The sequence below is a fragment of the Pantherophis guttatus genome, chromosome 1 (genome assembly GCF_059756535.1).
Source record: "Pantherophis guttatus breed Tessera chromosome 1, ASM5975653v1, whole genome shotgun sequence".
Taxonomy (NCBI): Eukaryota; Metazoa; Chordata; class Lepidosauria; order Squamata; family Colubridae; genus Pantherophis; species Pantherophis guttatus.
Window position 1 is genome coordinate 97,846,075 of NC_142063.1, and position 17,826 is coordinate 97,863,900.

At 35.3% G+C, this 17,826-nt stretch overlaps 1 protein-coding gene across 1 annotated transcript in view; it reads left to right on the forward strand.

Moving 5' to 3' along the window:
• IRAG1 (inositol 1,4,5-triphosphate receptor associated 1) overlaps positions 1-17,826 on the forward strand; it is an 86,469-nt gene that overhangs the window by 42,221 nt on the left and 26,422 nt on the right. The window contains exons 4-11 of the mRNA XM_034417080.2: positions 800-900; positions 4,554-4,624; positions 5,262-5,435; positions 6,388-6,465; positions 7,700-7,746; positions 9,909-10,508; positions 16,338-16,416; positions 17,102-17,222. Coding sequence (XP_034272971.2) covers positions 800-900; positions 4,554-4,624; positions 5,262-5,435; positions 6,388-6,465; positions 7,700-7,746; positions 9,909-10,508; positions 16,338-16,416; positions 17,102-17,222 — 1,271 coding nt within the window. The remainder of the gene's footprint in view (positions 1-799; positions 901-4,553; positions 4,625-5,261; positions 5,436-6,387; positions 6,466-7,699; positions 7,747-9,908; positions 10,509-16,337; positions 16,417-17,101; positions 17,223-17,826) is intronic.

The following is a 17,826-nucleotide window of genomic DNA, read 5'->3' on the forward strand; positions in this document are numbered from 1 at the left end:
GACAGTAATCGTGATCAAGTTCTTGTTCCCCAAAGGTTGTTGTTAATAAGAATAATCACATAAAAATTCAGAGAACATAGTTTGCATTCTCCTTAAGATATACAATTGACAAGCTTAAGACAGAGTAAAAACAAATATGCAAATCTGTTTATGTATGTACAATTTCTTACTGTCCTGTGTTTGTATATGCCCATCACATCTCATTCTATTCTGTTTTTGCTGTTATACAAGCTAAGTGGTTGATATACTACCATTGAACATAATGTTTCTTTGTTCAAGCCCTTACCATTAGGATGATAATTGTAGGCTGAAATTTGTAGAGTCCATCATTTTTTTAATTTGGTCTTGTTATAGCTTAATTTCCCTTGTTATTAATGAAAGTAATTGTATGATTCATCTTACTTGTCCAATTTGTCAACAAGTCTTTAGTTATTATCAGGAGAGGGTTGAAAGATCTTCTAAAACTGTACATACTTACAAATCAAGAATTAGATAATTCCCTTGTGATATGTAGTGCTTTACAAATGTTACTGAAAGGGAAAGCATTTTTTTTCCTCAAAAAAAATTATTAATTTTAAACAGAAGGGTCTTTTCAAAGTTTTGCTGGAATATGGGAATGGAGGCAGATGAGTTTTACCTCATCTTATATTTTGGAGGAAACTATCTTAGCTTCAAGAAGGTTTACCTTTTGTTAAATAGAATACTTGTGCTGAACTTGTGGAGAATAAACTTTAAGTTTTCATGTAAGAATAATGGGGTATTTTATTCTGCTTGAATGAGATATACTTCTCTTGTTCAGGAGTCGTCTGCTGAAACAGCTACATGCCACACACCTTCAATAATTCTTCCAGAGTGTGCCGTTAGACCAGTTACAGAAAGAGACACAAATGTACCTCTCAGGTAATTAATGCATGAGTGCCATTTTATTTCCACGATCATTAATTGTCACCTTTGATAAAATGGGCGGGTGTATAAATTTGATTCAATAAATAAATGTACAGAGTCACATAAAAAGAAAGCTTTGCTTGACAAAAAAAATGTTAATCTAAACTTATGTGGAAAGAAAAAAAGTGGGATAAAAGAAAAGGTAATCCTTAGTTAATGATGGTAATTGGGATCAGGAATTTCTGTTACTAAGCTATGCAGGTATAAGGCATAAAATCACATGATCACACCAATTTATGATGGCAGTTGCAGCAGTTCCAGCTATAGTTGTTACAGGAATTCCACATGGGTGTTAGGCATAATATTATGTGATCCTCATTTGCTAACTTCTGCCTGCTTTCCCATTAACTTTGCTTGTGGGAAGCCAGCAAGGAAGGGCACAAATGGCAATCATGACCGAAGGATGTATAATTGTGAATTGGTTGCCATGCATCCATGCTACAATCACGACTGTGGGAATGCTGCAGTGGCTGCAACTAATGAGGTAGACTGTATTCTACAAAATCATATTTTGCAGCAAATTTATTCAGTGTATTTCAAAAATCATTTCTGTTGGCTTAGAAGACCACAAGTCTTATTCAGCACCATCATAACTTTGAATGGCCACTGAATGAATAGCTATTAATGAAGAACTACCTATATTCCAAAAGCTTGGAAGTGAATTGTTAAAAGAGAGTGTTAGTTCTTGACTAGGTAGCTTCCATACTTAATGGGCAGGGAGAGAAAATGGTCAAAGGACTTGTGCTAGGGGACCAAGAGTACTCTTAAAAGATGATAAAGTTTAAGAGAGCCATATTTTAATCAATTAGCTGTTTTCATATAGAATAGAATAAAAAATTTTATTGGCCAAGTGTGATTGGACACACAAGGAATTTGTCTTCGTGCATATGCTCTCAGTGTATATAAAAGAAAAGATACGTTCATCAAGAAGCATAAGGTACAACACTTAATGATAGTCATAGGGTACAAATAAGCAATTAGGAAACAATGTCAATATAAATCATAAGGATCCAAGCAACAAAGTTACAGTCAAACAGTCATAAATGGAAGGAGATGGGTGGTGGGAACGATGAGAAGATTAACAGTAGTGCAAATTTAGTAAATAGTTTGACAGTGTTGAGGGAATTATTTGTTTAGCAGAGTGATGGCGTTTGGGGAAAAACTGTTCTTATGTCTAGTTGTTCTAGTGTGCAGTGCTCTATAGCGTTGTTTTGAGGGTAGGAGTTCAAATAGTTTATGTCCAGGATGTGAGGGGTCCGTAAATATTTTCACAGCCCTCTTTTTGACTCGTGCAGTATACAAGTCCTCAATAGAAGGCAGATTGGTAGCAATTGTTTTTCTGCACTTCTAATTATCATCTGAAGTCTGTGTCTGTCTTATTGGGTTGCAGAACCAAACCAGACAGTTATAGAGATGCAGATGACAGACTCAATAATTCCTCTGTAGAACTGTATCAGCAGCTCCTTGGGCAGTTTGAGCTTTCTGAGTTGGTACAGAAAAACATTCTTTGTTGTGCTTTTTTGATAATGTTTTCGATGTTAGCTGTCCATTTTAGATCTTGTGATATGATAGAACCTGGAAATTTGAAGGTCTCTATTATTGATACTATGTTGTCTAGTATTGTGAGAGGTGGAAGTATGGAAGGGTTTCTCCTATATCTATGGAGACATCCATATTTTTCTAACCAGGAGGACACCTATATTTACATTGCCCACTTGTTTTCTTTAAGTATTCCCACAAATGCACATACACACATCCCTATTACATTTAAGCTTTCCATTCAAGAAAATTAAAGGTGAGATGGGTTCACCTATCCATTGTAATGTCTAATTGGAACCAAAAGATAGCTTGCTTGCTTGATTTAATTCAATTTTCAGGCTGTCTGAGTTCTTAATGACTCTGTGTGACTTACAATTAAAAAAGTAAAACATCTTTGGAAAAAAAAAATCACAACTGACCAGAAGACTACAAGACATCAATAAAACCCAAATACTAGGGAATTTTGCAACCACCCTATCCCAAGTCCTGGAAGAACAATTTGGTTTTCAATGATTTTCTGAATGCCATTAAAGTGGGAGTTATACAAATCTATGGGAAGTTATTATTCCAAAACGCAGGGATGGAGAAGGCATGCTTTCTGGGTCCTACAAACTGACACTTTTTAATTGACAGCACCCTGCCATCACTGGATAGTCCAGTCCCTCAGGGGTACCTCAGCTACAAAATTATAAAGTTGAATGAATGCCATTGCTGGCAGTATATAGGTAGTCCTTATTTCCTGAGTGAATTGGGACTGGCAACTCCATCACTAAGCAGTACAGATATTAAATGAAATATGATTTCATTGACTTATGAGTTCCGGTTATGATCATTAAGCAAATCACCCACAGTCATTAAGTAAGGCATCATGTGATTGCGACTTGCAACTTTCTGCTGATTTCCCCTTTCACTTTGCTTCTTGGAAGGGTTATGTATAGGTTGCAAAAGGCCATTATGACGTGGGGACGCTGAAATGGCCCCAATTTCAAGGACCCTTCATAAATTTTATTTTAAAGCACTGTTGTAAGTTTGAATAATTGCTGAATGAGCAGTTGTTAAAAGGACTAATTTATTGAGCTTTTAATACTACATAGTTTGTTTTCATTTATTGTATGATGCTTTATGTTTTAAACACTGGATGAAAATTTTTGAGTCTGATGTCATCTCTTAAAGTTTACAGTAGTTTGAAAAAAATATACAATAGTATAGACTAACTTCTACTTTTCCATGTCCTCTTTTTCACCTTTTTACTGCTTGCTTTCACTATTTTTGCATTGGTAGTTGGATGAAAACAGAAAATAGGACTGTCAGCCAGTTTTCAAGCTAATAGTAGCTGACACCTATTGTGCCACAATTTTTAATTTTTGTTCCACCTATTGTTAACTTTTTTTTTAAAGGACATTATTTATCTTACTTTTAATGGAAATAGAACATTTAACTGAATTGCTTATTTTTTTAAACTGGTCTGTAATAATCCAAAACCTTTTCCTACATACATATTACATGACCTTCATTATTTATGTAGGAAAGTACTTATTCCTTATGATTGTTTTTATTATTTCAGTTTGCTTCCTTAAGAACCATTATGATATTTTTTTAAATAATTCAGAATGCTGTTGAATTCAGATAAGTTTAATAACTTGGAAATATATAGTTCATAAACCATTTTTCTGGGTTGCGTGGCAAAGTTCAACTCAATAGGAGTAGGAAGGTGTATTATGTATATTCACTGTCTTCAGTTACTTATGATATAAAAGAGAGATTTAAAAATCTAATAAAGATATAAAGGCCTAGTTCCCACTAGCTCAGCGCATACAAAGGAATGAGTGAGTTCATAGCAGCAGCATTTGGGTGGGATCTTGATTTTGGCCTGTATTTATATATCACAATTTACTAATTTAACAATAAACACAGAAAAAAATCAATATTTTGTTCACAGTACAAAATAAAGATGAATAGATTTGTAGAAACAGTCTCATGCCCATAGATGCATATATACATAGATGTACATACCTGCTCACACATATTAATTTTAACAGTTTTCAATATTCCTGGGTCTTTCCCCCTAGGCCTGTCAGCCCTCATCTGCGACATTCTAACAGAAATGCTAGAAAATCAGGAAGCTGTTTGACTTCTGTAGGTAAGAATCATATGTTGTTATCTTATTGTTTCTTTCAAATTTTTTATACACACAGATTGGCAGAATTTCAAGTATTGCTTCATTTGCTTCCATAAGTTTGATTCTGTTTTAAAAATATTGTATGGCCTTTATACTGAATGCAGTGCAAAAGTTTTTGATCTTATTTTGTATATGATATAGTCAGAGAACATACTGTATAAGACAGTTTCATTCTTCATAAAACACCCTTACAAACACAGAATGCATTGATGTAATCCTGAATGTTGTCAATAACAGAAGATTCAAGGCCTGTAAATGTCAAAGAACAAAGAAATAAATAACTGCCTAACCTTGTAGATGCCAAATACTATCTTAACTTCTGACAATTTTATGTGCTATTGTAACCAATGTTGCCTCATAAAAAGAAACAAACAATAATATGAGGCTACCTACAGGCTCAATTATAATAGATATATTTACAGATAGTAAAAATACCTTACAGAATAGAGAACTAATTGCCCTCATTTAGCTGATCAGTTGTAGTAGACATTTACCAATATTTTGTATATAATACACTCATTACAGCAGTCAAGAAGAAACACTTCGAATGTGCAGTTATGGTATGCATTCATTGTTAATTCAGTACTTTCCTATTTAGATAATAAAGGTCATGTAATTGATCTCCTACATGACCAACTGCCAGATATACAAATATCTGATGAAGATAAAAAGAAGAACTTTGAACTATTAGAAGAAGCAAAGAAGGTGAGTGAGAGGTTCCTCACACGTAGAGGAAGAAAATCAAGAAGCAGCCTTTCAGAATCACCCACAGGTATGTATTCCAAAATACCATCTTTCAGACTCTATGCAAATGGAACTCATGGTTAGCTGACATACAACAACTATGATCTTTTATTCCAAGAATCATGTGTAGAGGAGTCCACAAAACAGAAAATGTGTTTTACTTCAACACTGATGCTATAAATGCTCTGCATTCCAGCAGTTGTTTGTTTGTTTGTTTGTTTGTTTGTTTATTTTATCCATTTCCCCAATTCCAGACAGTTTACCATAAAGGTTCTATTCAATCATCCCAGGCTGGTCACAGTTCGACAAAAATAGAACATTTTTGTTCTACTAAAATCTTACTGTGAGGTAGATTCAGCTAAGAGATAGTAATTAGCTCAAAATCACCCAATGAGCTTCCATAGCTGGGGATAGTCTCTAGAACCTGGATCTCCCTGTTCCTAGACCTGCGGCAAGTCTAGCATCCTAAACACTATATCATAATGGCTCTGGGAATAATTCACTGATTTTATAAAATGCTTTTTGGGGATGATCCTTACTGACTGTTCCATCCCATACAGAAGGAAGTTTAAGAAGTACAGTGGTACCTTGGTACTCAAATGCTTTGAAACGCATCAAATTTGATATTCAACACATTTTGACACCAATAGTTTGTCCCAGTACTCATCATTTGCTTAGTACTCAACATACAAGCTAGAACTTGTTGGTGTCACCTGCCTTGTGACTCAGTACATTATACCTTAATGGAAAAATTTGTTTGCTACTTATCGTTTTTGGTACTCATCACGCATCTCAGAACCAATTAACAATGAGTACCGAGGTACCACTGTACTATGTTGAACTAAGCTCTTTTATCCCTTCTGTGTTTCGTTGTCTGTAACACTGATTTTATAATGTTATTTTAATACATGCTTTGAGTTTAACTTCACCTTTATAGAATTTACTAAATGCCTCACAAGTGATATCTTTATTTAATGCAGCTTTATCCCCATCACTAAGCCCCAGTGTTTCACCTGCTTCATCTCGGAGCAACTCATTGACTCTTCCAGATCCAACAGGTAAAATCACTAGTGCAACATTCTATTACAGAATAATGCTTTTGTGTTGGTTGATACCTCCATGCTCCATAAAGTTGACGATAAAGAGGTATTGTAAATATATTTACAATGATGTCTTCCTCAAAAGTTTAATACGAACTATTTTGCAACAGGGGGTTAAAATAAAAATCATTCTGTTTCCCATAATATCCAATCAAATCAGCAATTCAAGAGGGAAAGCTGAATAGAGAACTTAACACTATTATCTTCAAGCTACCCTGTTTTCCTCAAAATAAGACATCCCCTGATAATAAGCCCAATCGGGCTTTTGAGTGCATGGCAATAAGGCCAAGCACTTATTTCAGGATTCAAAAAGATATAAGACAGGGTCTTATTTTTGGGGAAACATGGTAGTACTTATTGGCATTTTTGGTTTTGACCCTGAAGGTTCAATTGATCTATCATCTGCTCATAATTAGGTGATATCCACAAATTTGTCTATTTTAATCACTTTTTTTTACCAACCTGGTGCCTTCCAGATATCAAATGGTCTTAGAACCACCAACTATCCTGTCACTAGATTGGGGAAGGCTATTCTTAACATGCACTGAATATATTTGCAATTATATAGTAAAATAAGCATTCATCCACTTAATAAACAAAATAACAAGGAATGCAGGCAGATCTGAAACAAGTCATGTAGAGCTGGTTTTAATTTTCAGAGAGAATATGAATTAGGTAAACATTATCAAGGAAATTAATAACTCTTTTTGGGAGGATGTTTCATGACTTCAGAGAAAGGGTCCCCATACAACAAGATCCTTGGTACTACAGTGGTTTAAAGCACCCTGTTATTAACACAGCTGCCTGCAATTTACTGCTGGTTCGAATCTCTCCAAGGCTCAAGGTTGACTCAGCCTTCCATCCTTTCAAAGGTAGGTGAAATGAGGACCCAGTTTGTGGGGGCAATAAGCTGACTTTGTATAAATATACAAAAGGATGAAGGCTATTGCTTAACGCACTGTAAGCCGCCCTGAGTCTCCGGAGAAGGGCGGCATATAAATCAAATTAAAAAAAAAAAAAAAAAGATCCAGAGTAGCACATTCTCAGCAGGTTATATGTGTTCAAATGGATTGGCTCATAAGAGAATTCCTAAGGTATGCAGTGATTTTCTTCAACTTGCCATGCCTCTCTTTGATGTATGATATGTTTCAAACAAGGTGAATACTTTTATTGCATATTTTTCATATTGTAGATTCTGATATATGCACGTCAAGTGTTGAGTCGGTGTCTCCATTGCAGGTAAATATGCTTTCATATTCTTTGTTCATTTAATATTAATCGGTCAGGGTAAACAATGTTATTTTGAGAAATGGGAATTATATGGGCAGTAACTAGCTTAGTTATGCTACACTGAGTGATTGCATCACCAAATCTGGGCATGTTGTCAGAGTCCAATGTGAGAGAACAAAGTCAAAAAACACTGTGAAAGGTCACTTGGCAGATGAGTGAAAAGTTAAACATATTTTTTTTCTATTGAGAAGAGCTAGTGCTTTTAACTTTCTCCTTATCCAGTTTGCATTAATACAAGGGAAATGTCTGGTTTGGGGTACTTAAGCTGGAACAGGGAGCATTGACAATGGTGATTGATGCTTCAGTCAGTAACCCAGCCATTACTTGAATTTGCGTATGAGCATCACTTAGAAACTGCAATTAGTTCAAACTTCAGCAGCCCACCAGGTGGTGAAGGAAATCCCTATCTAACAAATTGAAATCCAATGTTGATTTTAAAAAAAGGTTTTACATTTAGACAAGAAAAATCAAACACACTACTCAGTACTAGTAACTACAAGAGGAATCTTGGAGTCCTAGTGGACAAACACTTAAGTATGAGTCAGCAGTGTGCTGCAGTTACCAAAAAAGCAAAGGCAGTCCTAGGTTACATTAATAGAGGGATAGAATCAAGAACACATGAAGTGTTAATACCACTTTATGATGCCTTGGTAAGACCACACTTGGAATATTGCATCCAGTTTTGGTCACCGTGATATAAAAAAGATGTTGAGACTATAGAAAGAGTGCAGAGAAGAGCAACAAAAATTATTAGGGAACTGGATGATAAAACATATAAAGATTGGTTGCTGGAATTGGGTGTGTCTAGTTTAATGAAAGAAAGGACTAAGGATGACATGATAGCAGTGGGGCAATATTTGAGGGGCTGCCACAAGGAAGAGGGGGGTCAATCTATTGTCCAAAGCACCTGAAAGCAGGACAAGAAGCAATGGATGGAAACTAATCAAGGACAGAACCAACTTAGAACTAAGGAGAAATTTCCTGACAGCTAGAACAATTAATCAGTGCAACTGCTTGCCTCCAGAAGTTGTGGGTGCTCCAACATTAGATATTTTAAAGAAGAGATTGGACAATCATTTGTCTGAAATGGTATAGGGTTTCCTGCATGAGGGGTTGGACTAGAAGATCTCCAAGATCCCTTCCAACACTGTTAGTCTATTAAGATCTCTGATCATAGAACATTTACACAGAAGGTATTGTACTGGTTGCCCAGATTTTTCTGGATGCAATTCAAAGTGCTAGTTTTAACTTATAAAGCCTTACATAGGCTGGATCCAGGTTCTCTCCATAGAAATAGTCCATTCAAATTATTTATTCATTTATTATTTATTTATTTATTATATTTCTATACCGCCTTTCTCCCATAGGACTCAAGGCGGTGTACAGTTAAGAAAAATATAGATACACAAACATCATAAAATTGCTAATTAAAATTATTATTATAACATAGTTTGGCCCAATTAAATAGAACCTAAAATTAGATAACATTTTAAAAACATTCACATGTTCATATGTTTAGCCCCGTCTGTTGGAACATCAGGGTCTTGAGGGCACGGCGGAAAGCACGGAGATCAGGGATATTTCGTATCTCAGGGGGCAGTTCATTCCAAAGGGTTGGAGCCCTCGCAGAGAAGGCAATCCCCCTGGGAGTCGCCAATTGGCATAATTTGACTGACGGTACCCTGAGTATCCCTCCCTGTGAGAACGAACTGGTCGGTGGGAGGCTATTGGTGGCAAAAGACGGTCTCGTAGGTACCCAGGTCCTAAGCCATGGAGCACTTTAAAGGTGATGATTAACACTTTTATGAAATTTTGTATTTATTTTTGAATCTTGGTAAGTCCCTATGGAGATTTGGTATAGTGCCTGTATATTATACTGTATCTATAAAGAAATTGGATAGATAGCAGTGCTGTCTTCTGGTTTCTTGAGGGAAACTTTTGTTTTCTAGAATTCTGACATCTAAAACAACAATTTTTCTGAAGTAAGAAATATTGAAGAGATTGTTTCTACCACTGAAATATTGTTGCTGGTGCCTTCAAAAGAAAAGCAGGGGTTTAGAAAATAAGATGTCTAAGAGAAACTGATTTTAAGTTTGTTTGTTTAATTTCAGAATCCCACAAAAGGAATACCTAATCAAAAGGAGGATGATCAAAGAAAAGCTTCTCAGGGAAGAATGGTTCCTCACACAACTGGTTTGGAAAGTCCAAAGGAGAAGGTGTCTGAACAAAAGGAGAACTTTGATCCATATAAACATATGGATAATCTGCCTCAATTCTGCACTTCAGATTCCAACACTGGCAAAAGATCTCTAAGTAGCAGCAAGAACTTCTGTGAAACTGAATTAGGGAAAGAATTCCCTAAAATAATTAAAGGAAACGACTTTCCTTTCAAAAGTCATTTACCTGGATCAGGAATGATTGCACTGGGCACAAAGTTAAAGGACTCAGCACCACTACTGAAGGATTCCAATGTTTCTAATAAAACTGAATTTAATGCATCTAGTAACCGCTCTCCTCTACTACGAGCTATGTCATGGGATCATCCTGAACCATGTAATGTAGAAAAAGCACCTTTCAGACCACCTGAAGATATTAAAAACTGTGCTGGTAATATAGCAGCTGGTAATACAGCAGCTAAGCTTCCACCATTCAAAGACCTTCAAATACAAGTTCAGCCAATTCGAATGCAGAAACTGACGAAGCTCAGAGAGGTGAGTTTTGATAAGTTGATATGGGGAAGTTCTGTGTAAACTATACAGTATTTGTTTCAGTCTTATGTAATAGAATGGGATTATAATGTAGTAAATTCTATTTTAAACCTGGAAAAAATATTTTTCTTCCATAGTTTATTATACCAGAAATGTACAGTTCATTATTGAAATGTACAGTGGAAGATGGATAAAATTAGTAGTCTGTAGGGAAAGAACAAACAAATGCAACCAGACCTCTGGGAATTTATTCAAATGAATTGCACAAAATAAATGCCTCTACCTTGATGTGATAGACATCCCTTCTACCTATCATGTTGAGTTATAACATAGAATGTAATCAGTGCCTGCTGGATCAGATCCCTGACTCATACGGTCCAGCAATCTCTTCTCACAAGTGCTCAACCATCTGCACAAGGAAGCCTGTTAATTTCCCCACATATTACTTTCATAGGCAGCCACACTGACATCCACCCTAATAGCCATTGATCTCTATGACTTCCATGAACTGATCCAGCGTTTTTTGAAGCCAGCCAAGCTGGTAGCCAGAAAGACATCCCTTGATTTTGTTTTTGTAGGGCTTAGACTCTGGAGATTGTAACTGTAGTCCCCCTCATTTTTTGTAGCCTCTCTGAAAGACTGTTCAGTGGTATTTGTGCAATTATGGATTGTGGTTATCATCTTGTCCTTTCATGCAGTTACTTTTTTACTTTTCAAAAAATGTTTTTTTTAATATTTGCCAAAATTATAGCAAACTGTCAACTGAAATGAAATATCTAAGATTATGTTTCCTGTGGGAACGGCTTATTTTCCTGTGCATTAACAGTCACAATGTTTATATTTATTACCTCCAGTTTATCACTGCCAATATGACTCTTATTTCTGGGGAACCTAAGTGGAAGGATGCTCCTAGGAGCATATCCTGACTGTGGCTTCCTGCAGGCTTTTGATTGGTTACTGCAAGAACAGAATTTTGGACAAGATAAGGATTTGGTCTGATCTGGGAGGCTGTTTTTATAGTCTTAATATTTGCATCATGGTTAGAAGTTCATAATTATTCTGTTTCTCAGAAATAATGAAGGGCTAGAAGCATTATAGCAGATCTTAACATTTGCAGGTAAAGACGGGAAGCAATTTCCGTCTGCTTTTTTTCTGCCTGAGCAAAAGGCAGGCTTTTTTCCTTCATATTCAGAGAGACATAGCCTGCTCCTCTGTGAAGGCTGGAAGCAGTCATTCCCTTTCTACTTCTGCCTGGAAGAATGGGCTGTCTTCCTCCCTCACAAAAAGACTGGGCTCAAGGAAAGATAGTTGGAGGTGACTAAAGAACAAAGCCTTCCATTCTAACTTCAGGCTCATAAGGTGGAGATTCAGTTTCATTTCTCATATGAAGAATTTATTTTATTTTTATTTTTATTTTATTTTGAATTTGTATACCGCCCTTCTCCCTGAGGACTCAGGGCGGTGAACAGCCAAGTAAAAACATCAAGTACAAATATTAAAATACAATTAAAAGATATATATAAATTTGGCCCCATTAATTAAAAATGATAAACAAAACAATTAAAAACACTTAAAAAATTAGGCCAATTTAGGCCAAGGAATCAATTCCTTTAAAAATTATTATTACATTTAGAAAACATTACTAGCTTCCATTAGGAAAATGAACATATATGATGGTACAGCATTGTAGCTTTGGACATAGTTATGTAAGACATATGTAGTAGGCAGGAAGTAGCTGACAAATTGTCCTGTCATGTTAGAAAGTAATATTTGTGCCCGAAACAAACCATTTTATTTCTTCACAGCCAAAGAAATAAATACATCTTCCTTTCTTTCTGGAGATACATCATTGCATATAAATCTGTAATGTTCCTTTAAGACTTTCTGCTATAAATGTGCTTCCGTTGCTTTTATATCTTGTTTTTCGCTAAATTGATCTCAAGAGAACCACTTTTGTATTTAGAGTTTATGTCGAGCATTTTATTAACTTTGTTTAAGGAAGTCACTGGTATCCCTTCTTATGACAGTAAATATACTCTTAAATCTTACAAGACAATATATATTAAGCACTTATCCTTTAATCTTAAACGTCTTAATGTTTAAATAATATTTAATATTTTTTAAAATCAGTTTCAGAGGGATATAAGCACAGATCAAGTGAATGGGTATCTTAAACATAGCCTAATAGCTTATAATGTAAATGTAATGTATAATGTAAAATATAAACCACGAAGTCGTTTGCTGTAGTGCTAATATGGTTTTAGGAATGTTTCAGCTTTTATAGTTTAATGGAAACATTAAGAATTTTACTGACCCAAAATGATGGTAGTTTACAAATACATATGACAAGAAAATGCCTTTGCAATATAGTAGTTCAGTGCATCAGTAGAAAGAATATTGGGTTTAAAAGTTTAATTGCACACACGGGAGGTTGATTTAACTGAATTTGCAGTCTTTTGGGCCACAATCTTAAAAGAGACTATCTTTCTGTCTAGCTAATAACAGCTTATGTGGCAAATTTGTCATTATTATATTATTAATGCTAGGAGGAAAAGCTAAATGGAATTTCCTGCCTCCCCACATAACAAATATCCACAGATATTTGCTATTATATTAGGGTGGAAACCCCTGCTTGCAATACCACATGCACCATTAGAAAACTTGTGTGAACTTCAGCTTCATTAGTTAATTTTAAGAAAAATTCCTCAGTGCACAAGACTACTGAGGGTATTTGGGAGATTTTTTTTTTTTTTTTAAAAAAGAAAACTTGTTATCCCGAGAGACATGAATTTAAATTGCATTTTACTATTTTATTGTGCATTAACGTATCATTTACTATAAATAAGCTGCTGAGATAATAACGTTGTTGCCAACCATATAAATATAGTGACTAAAATAGCAAAGAAGCGATACTGTATGTTGGTAATTTTAAAAGTTTTGAATACTAGAGCTACGTTAAGACATATCTAGGTAAGGTGACCAGATTTTAACATTGGTAAAGCGGGACACCCACCATTTTGTGGGCATGGCTTGGAGGTCATGTGACTGGGTGGGCGTGGCTATCTGGTCATGTGACCGGGTGGCCATGGCTATGTGTATAGGAAAAAGTCATTTCTGACAGGTCCTCGCACTTTTGACTGGTCCTCACACTTATGACCATCCTCACATTTATGCCCGTGCAGCATTCTTAACAACCATGTCACTCATTTCACAACTGCTTCTCTTCACCATGATAACAAGATAGGGCAAAAATGTAAAATGTGAGGACAGTCGTAAGTTCGAGGACTGGTCAAAAGTGTGAGGACCATACCAGTCAAAAATAACTTTTTCAGCCCTCTGAGTAGTCCATATGCATAAAAGGATGCAGCAAAAGAGAGGGATGAAGGAAGGGAAGGGAAATTAGAGTAGGAGTGAGGGTAAGAGAGGGAGGAAGAGAGGAGGAGAAGGAGAAAGGAAGAGGAAGTAGGGAGGAGAAGAAGAGGGGGGGAAGAGAAAGTAAGAAGGAAAGAAAAGAGAGAGGTGGTAGGTTTGAGGAGAAAGATTGCTGTACAAAAAAAAAAGATGAAAAGGAAGAAAGCCAACCCCAAACAAATATAAAGATATTAAGATAAAGAATGAATTGTTAAACTTTAAAGAATAAAAGAGAACAAATATGAATAAATAGCAATAATTAGAAACACACATACAAACATACAATGTATTTTCTTTGAACAGAATATTTGGCTGGTTCACAAATTTAAACAGTGTTTAGTCATTTCAATTAAATTTACAATTTCTGTATTTCCTTTTTGCCATATTTATTCCTAATCTATTTTTTTAAAAAACCAATATTACCCTTCATCCTCATCTCTAATCTTAATCAAATTCAATTTTTCCCTTCTATTCTATATTATACCCTTCCCATTGTCATCTATTTTTATATCCATTCTCACATTGGTTAAGTATGTAATTATGTAATACAGTTGTTTAATACAAATTCAACATTTTAATATAAATCAATTAGTTATATAACTATCTTTTTTGTATATTAATCAATATGAACATGAATATTCCAATTATTTCCATGCAATCCAATTTCTTACAAATCAATTAATTATATTTACCAATAATAACAAACCAAATAATTTCCCCCATATATTCCTCCAAACCACAACTTAACCATTTCTGCTTTCAACACAATATACAATTAATAGTATCTCAATTATTACAATTCCCTAGTTAAATAGAGCTTTTTTTCTTTTGTGTTTTAAAATCTTGAACTCTCCTCTTTTGCCCTAAATTTCCCATTGTTTGCAGTTTTGCACCTACCTTTTTTGGTGAGGAAAAAGAAAAAGAAATCTCTCTCTCTGCCTCATTTTGCCACGTTGCAGCAAAGACCCTGCTTTACTTTCAGTTTCGCTTTTAAAGCATAGTTAGGGGGAAAAAATCTCCAGCACTCTGCAGCTAGCAACTACAGAGCCCTGAGCAAAACAGCTGAGAGCAAATCAGCTGAGAGTCGGGAAGCCGATCTAATCAACTTGTACTAATTAACCTATGCTGAAGCTTTAAGGGGCTGTTTTTTCTACTTTTGCAGGCATCGGTCTACTCATTTGTTTTCTTTTAACTGATCAGCTGTAGGGCGGCCCTTTGAAGCCCCGCAGCAAGAGTTTAAACAGTTTTTTTCCCTCTAGCCATCAGCTGGGACTCAGGAGGCAGCTGGGAGCAACCCACCACTGCGCCATGCATTCTTTACAAATATCGGGAGTTTTTTAAAATGCCGCGGGACGCGGGACAAATTGTTCAAAAGTGGGACTGTCCCACCAAAAGCGGGACGTCTGGTCACCTTAATCTAGTGTGCTTTTTAGTAGATAGATTAAGATTATTTTGTTTTGTTTTTTTGTTTCCCAATCCATTTGTAGGTACAGTTCAGAATGTGGCTCCTTATTAAAAGCTCTGTGCTATTTATGAATTGAGATGAAAAGGGACTTTTTTTGTAGGCTGGTGACAATTAGTGAGACTACTTGATAGTGATGCCATGTAATGAAATTGGCTGTCCTAGCTCTTCTTCTTTTCCTAGCTCTTTAGTTATTCCAGCATTATTTTAACAATATTTTAATATTTTGCAGGTATCACTTTTATAAGGGGTTCCTTTGTGCTCTCTGAACTTGGTTGTTTTCTTGCAGATGTTTCATTACCCAAACTAGGTAAGATCATCACTGATGATATTACCTAGTTTGGGTAAGAACCAAGAGCCTTGGTGGCGCAGCAGACTAAAGCACTGTTAAGTAACACCAGCTGCCTGCAATTACTGCAAGTTCAAATCTCACCAGGCTCAAGGTTGACTCATCCTTTCATCCTTTCGAGGTAGGGAAAATGAGGACCCGGTTTGTGGGGGCAATAAGCTGACTTTGTATAAAAAAGAACACCGCTTGGGGAGGGGGGGCGAAAGCCCTACTAAGCAGGTATATACAAAAGTGTGAAGGCTATTGCTTAACGCATTGTAAGCCGCCCTGAGTCTCCAGAAAAGGGCGGCATATAAATCGAACCAATAAATAAATAAATAAATAAATGAATGAATAAATAAATAAATAAATAAACATCTGCAAGAAAACAAGCCTGAGCTATAAATATTCTCCTTTATTGGTATCATTTTTATATTTGTTAATCATATTGGGAATGTTGTCTAGTGAAGGATAGGCTCAATATTCTTCTTACTAAATCAAGCAATTCCTAGGTTACTGTCAGCTTTATATGTATCTATAACACTTTATTTAATAGACTTTATTCTGTTATTGAAAAGTTATTTTTAAAGTAAAGTATTAAGAAATAATTCAAGGTTTTTTCCTCCACCAGGAACATATATTGATGAGAAATCAAAATTTAGCGGGACTTAAACTTCCTGATCTAAGTGAAGCTGCTGAACAGGAAAGAGGTGAAATACAACTAAATATATATATGTGTGTGATTAAATGGGACATGACTTTGGTAGCCACAACATTTTTCTAACTTTGAGCCTTTTGCTAAAAATCTTAGTAAGGATGACTTAATATGTAATTTCTTCCTGAATGAGTATAGGACATGAGTGGAATTCATGGGAGTTGGCATCCAATAATCATTAAAGAACTATAGGTTCACCATTACTGGAATGAAAGGGGAATAGTACACTATTATGGAAACTTTACAAGTATATATTGTACAAGTGCTGTGTAGAAAATTTGCAAATGACTCAACTGTGGACCCATGGTCTTAAATACAGTTATATTCAGTTGATTACAATGATATTTGTATTTAAGATCATTACAACTATTACCAGACAACCTATCAAGCAGAATATAGAGATTTATTATGCATTTGCTGAAAAATAAAAGTCTGCTTAATTTATGAATAATGGAATATTCTTTGATCGTCCCGTGGAATATTTGAGTTTTACTTTCATCAGTAATGCACAAATTGATTTTTTAAAATTAAATCTATTCTGAAATTGGCTGCTTAGAGCAGAATGCCCCCCTTTTTCCCCCCAACTTCCCATAACATTTGAACCATCTCAGAGTGATACTTAATATTCTTCATTTGTTTGGTTGCTTCTGTTTTAGCAATGAAACATTTTTTTTCTTTAGGGTCTTCACCAATCCCTTTCTTAGTGGAGGAGGAAGAATCAAAGAATAGCTGTGATGCATTGCCCAACATTCCTGACATTCTTTTACGAAAACTCCGTGTACAAACACCATTTTCAGGAAGGTAAATCCATCTGTGAGTGGTATTTTACTGTCTGAACATATGTAATGAAAGAAGTATTTAATCTCATTGAAGCAAGTTGGGAAGAGGTGGCGATTCTCTCAATCCACTTTTGTCTACATGACCATAACATAAGGAATGTAAAGTAATACAGTTTTACACACTATGGTGCCAGGGTTTACTTGTGAGTCGACTATGAGAGACCCTGAGCCAATCATGACTCTCAGATTTTCCAAGGTTATTCCAAAATAAAATATTATATGTCACCTTGAGCTCTGTCATTTCATAATCCTGTAATATCAATGACATATAATCAATTATTACAAGTAATAATGGTTTATTCATTATATTTTAGTATACTTGTCATTCAACTCCAGAGAAACATGATTCACATTCTATAACCTCATGAAATGCTCAACTTATAGCCACAATAATGATGCTGGTTCTGTGTGGACAACCTTAACTTTTTTAAGGAACCAAGATTCTGTATCTTGCAATGTTATAATGAAATTTACAAATGATAAAATATGAATTAAATGTGCTTGATTTTTAGAAAGGCATGTTATAGTATATATTTTCATTCTCTAATTACAGCATCTATGCAGTT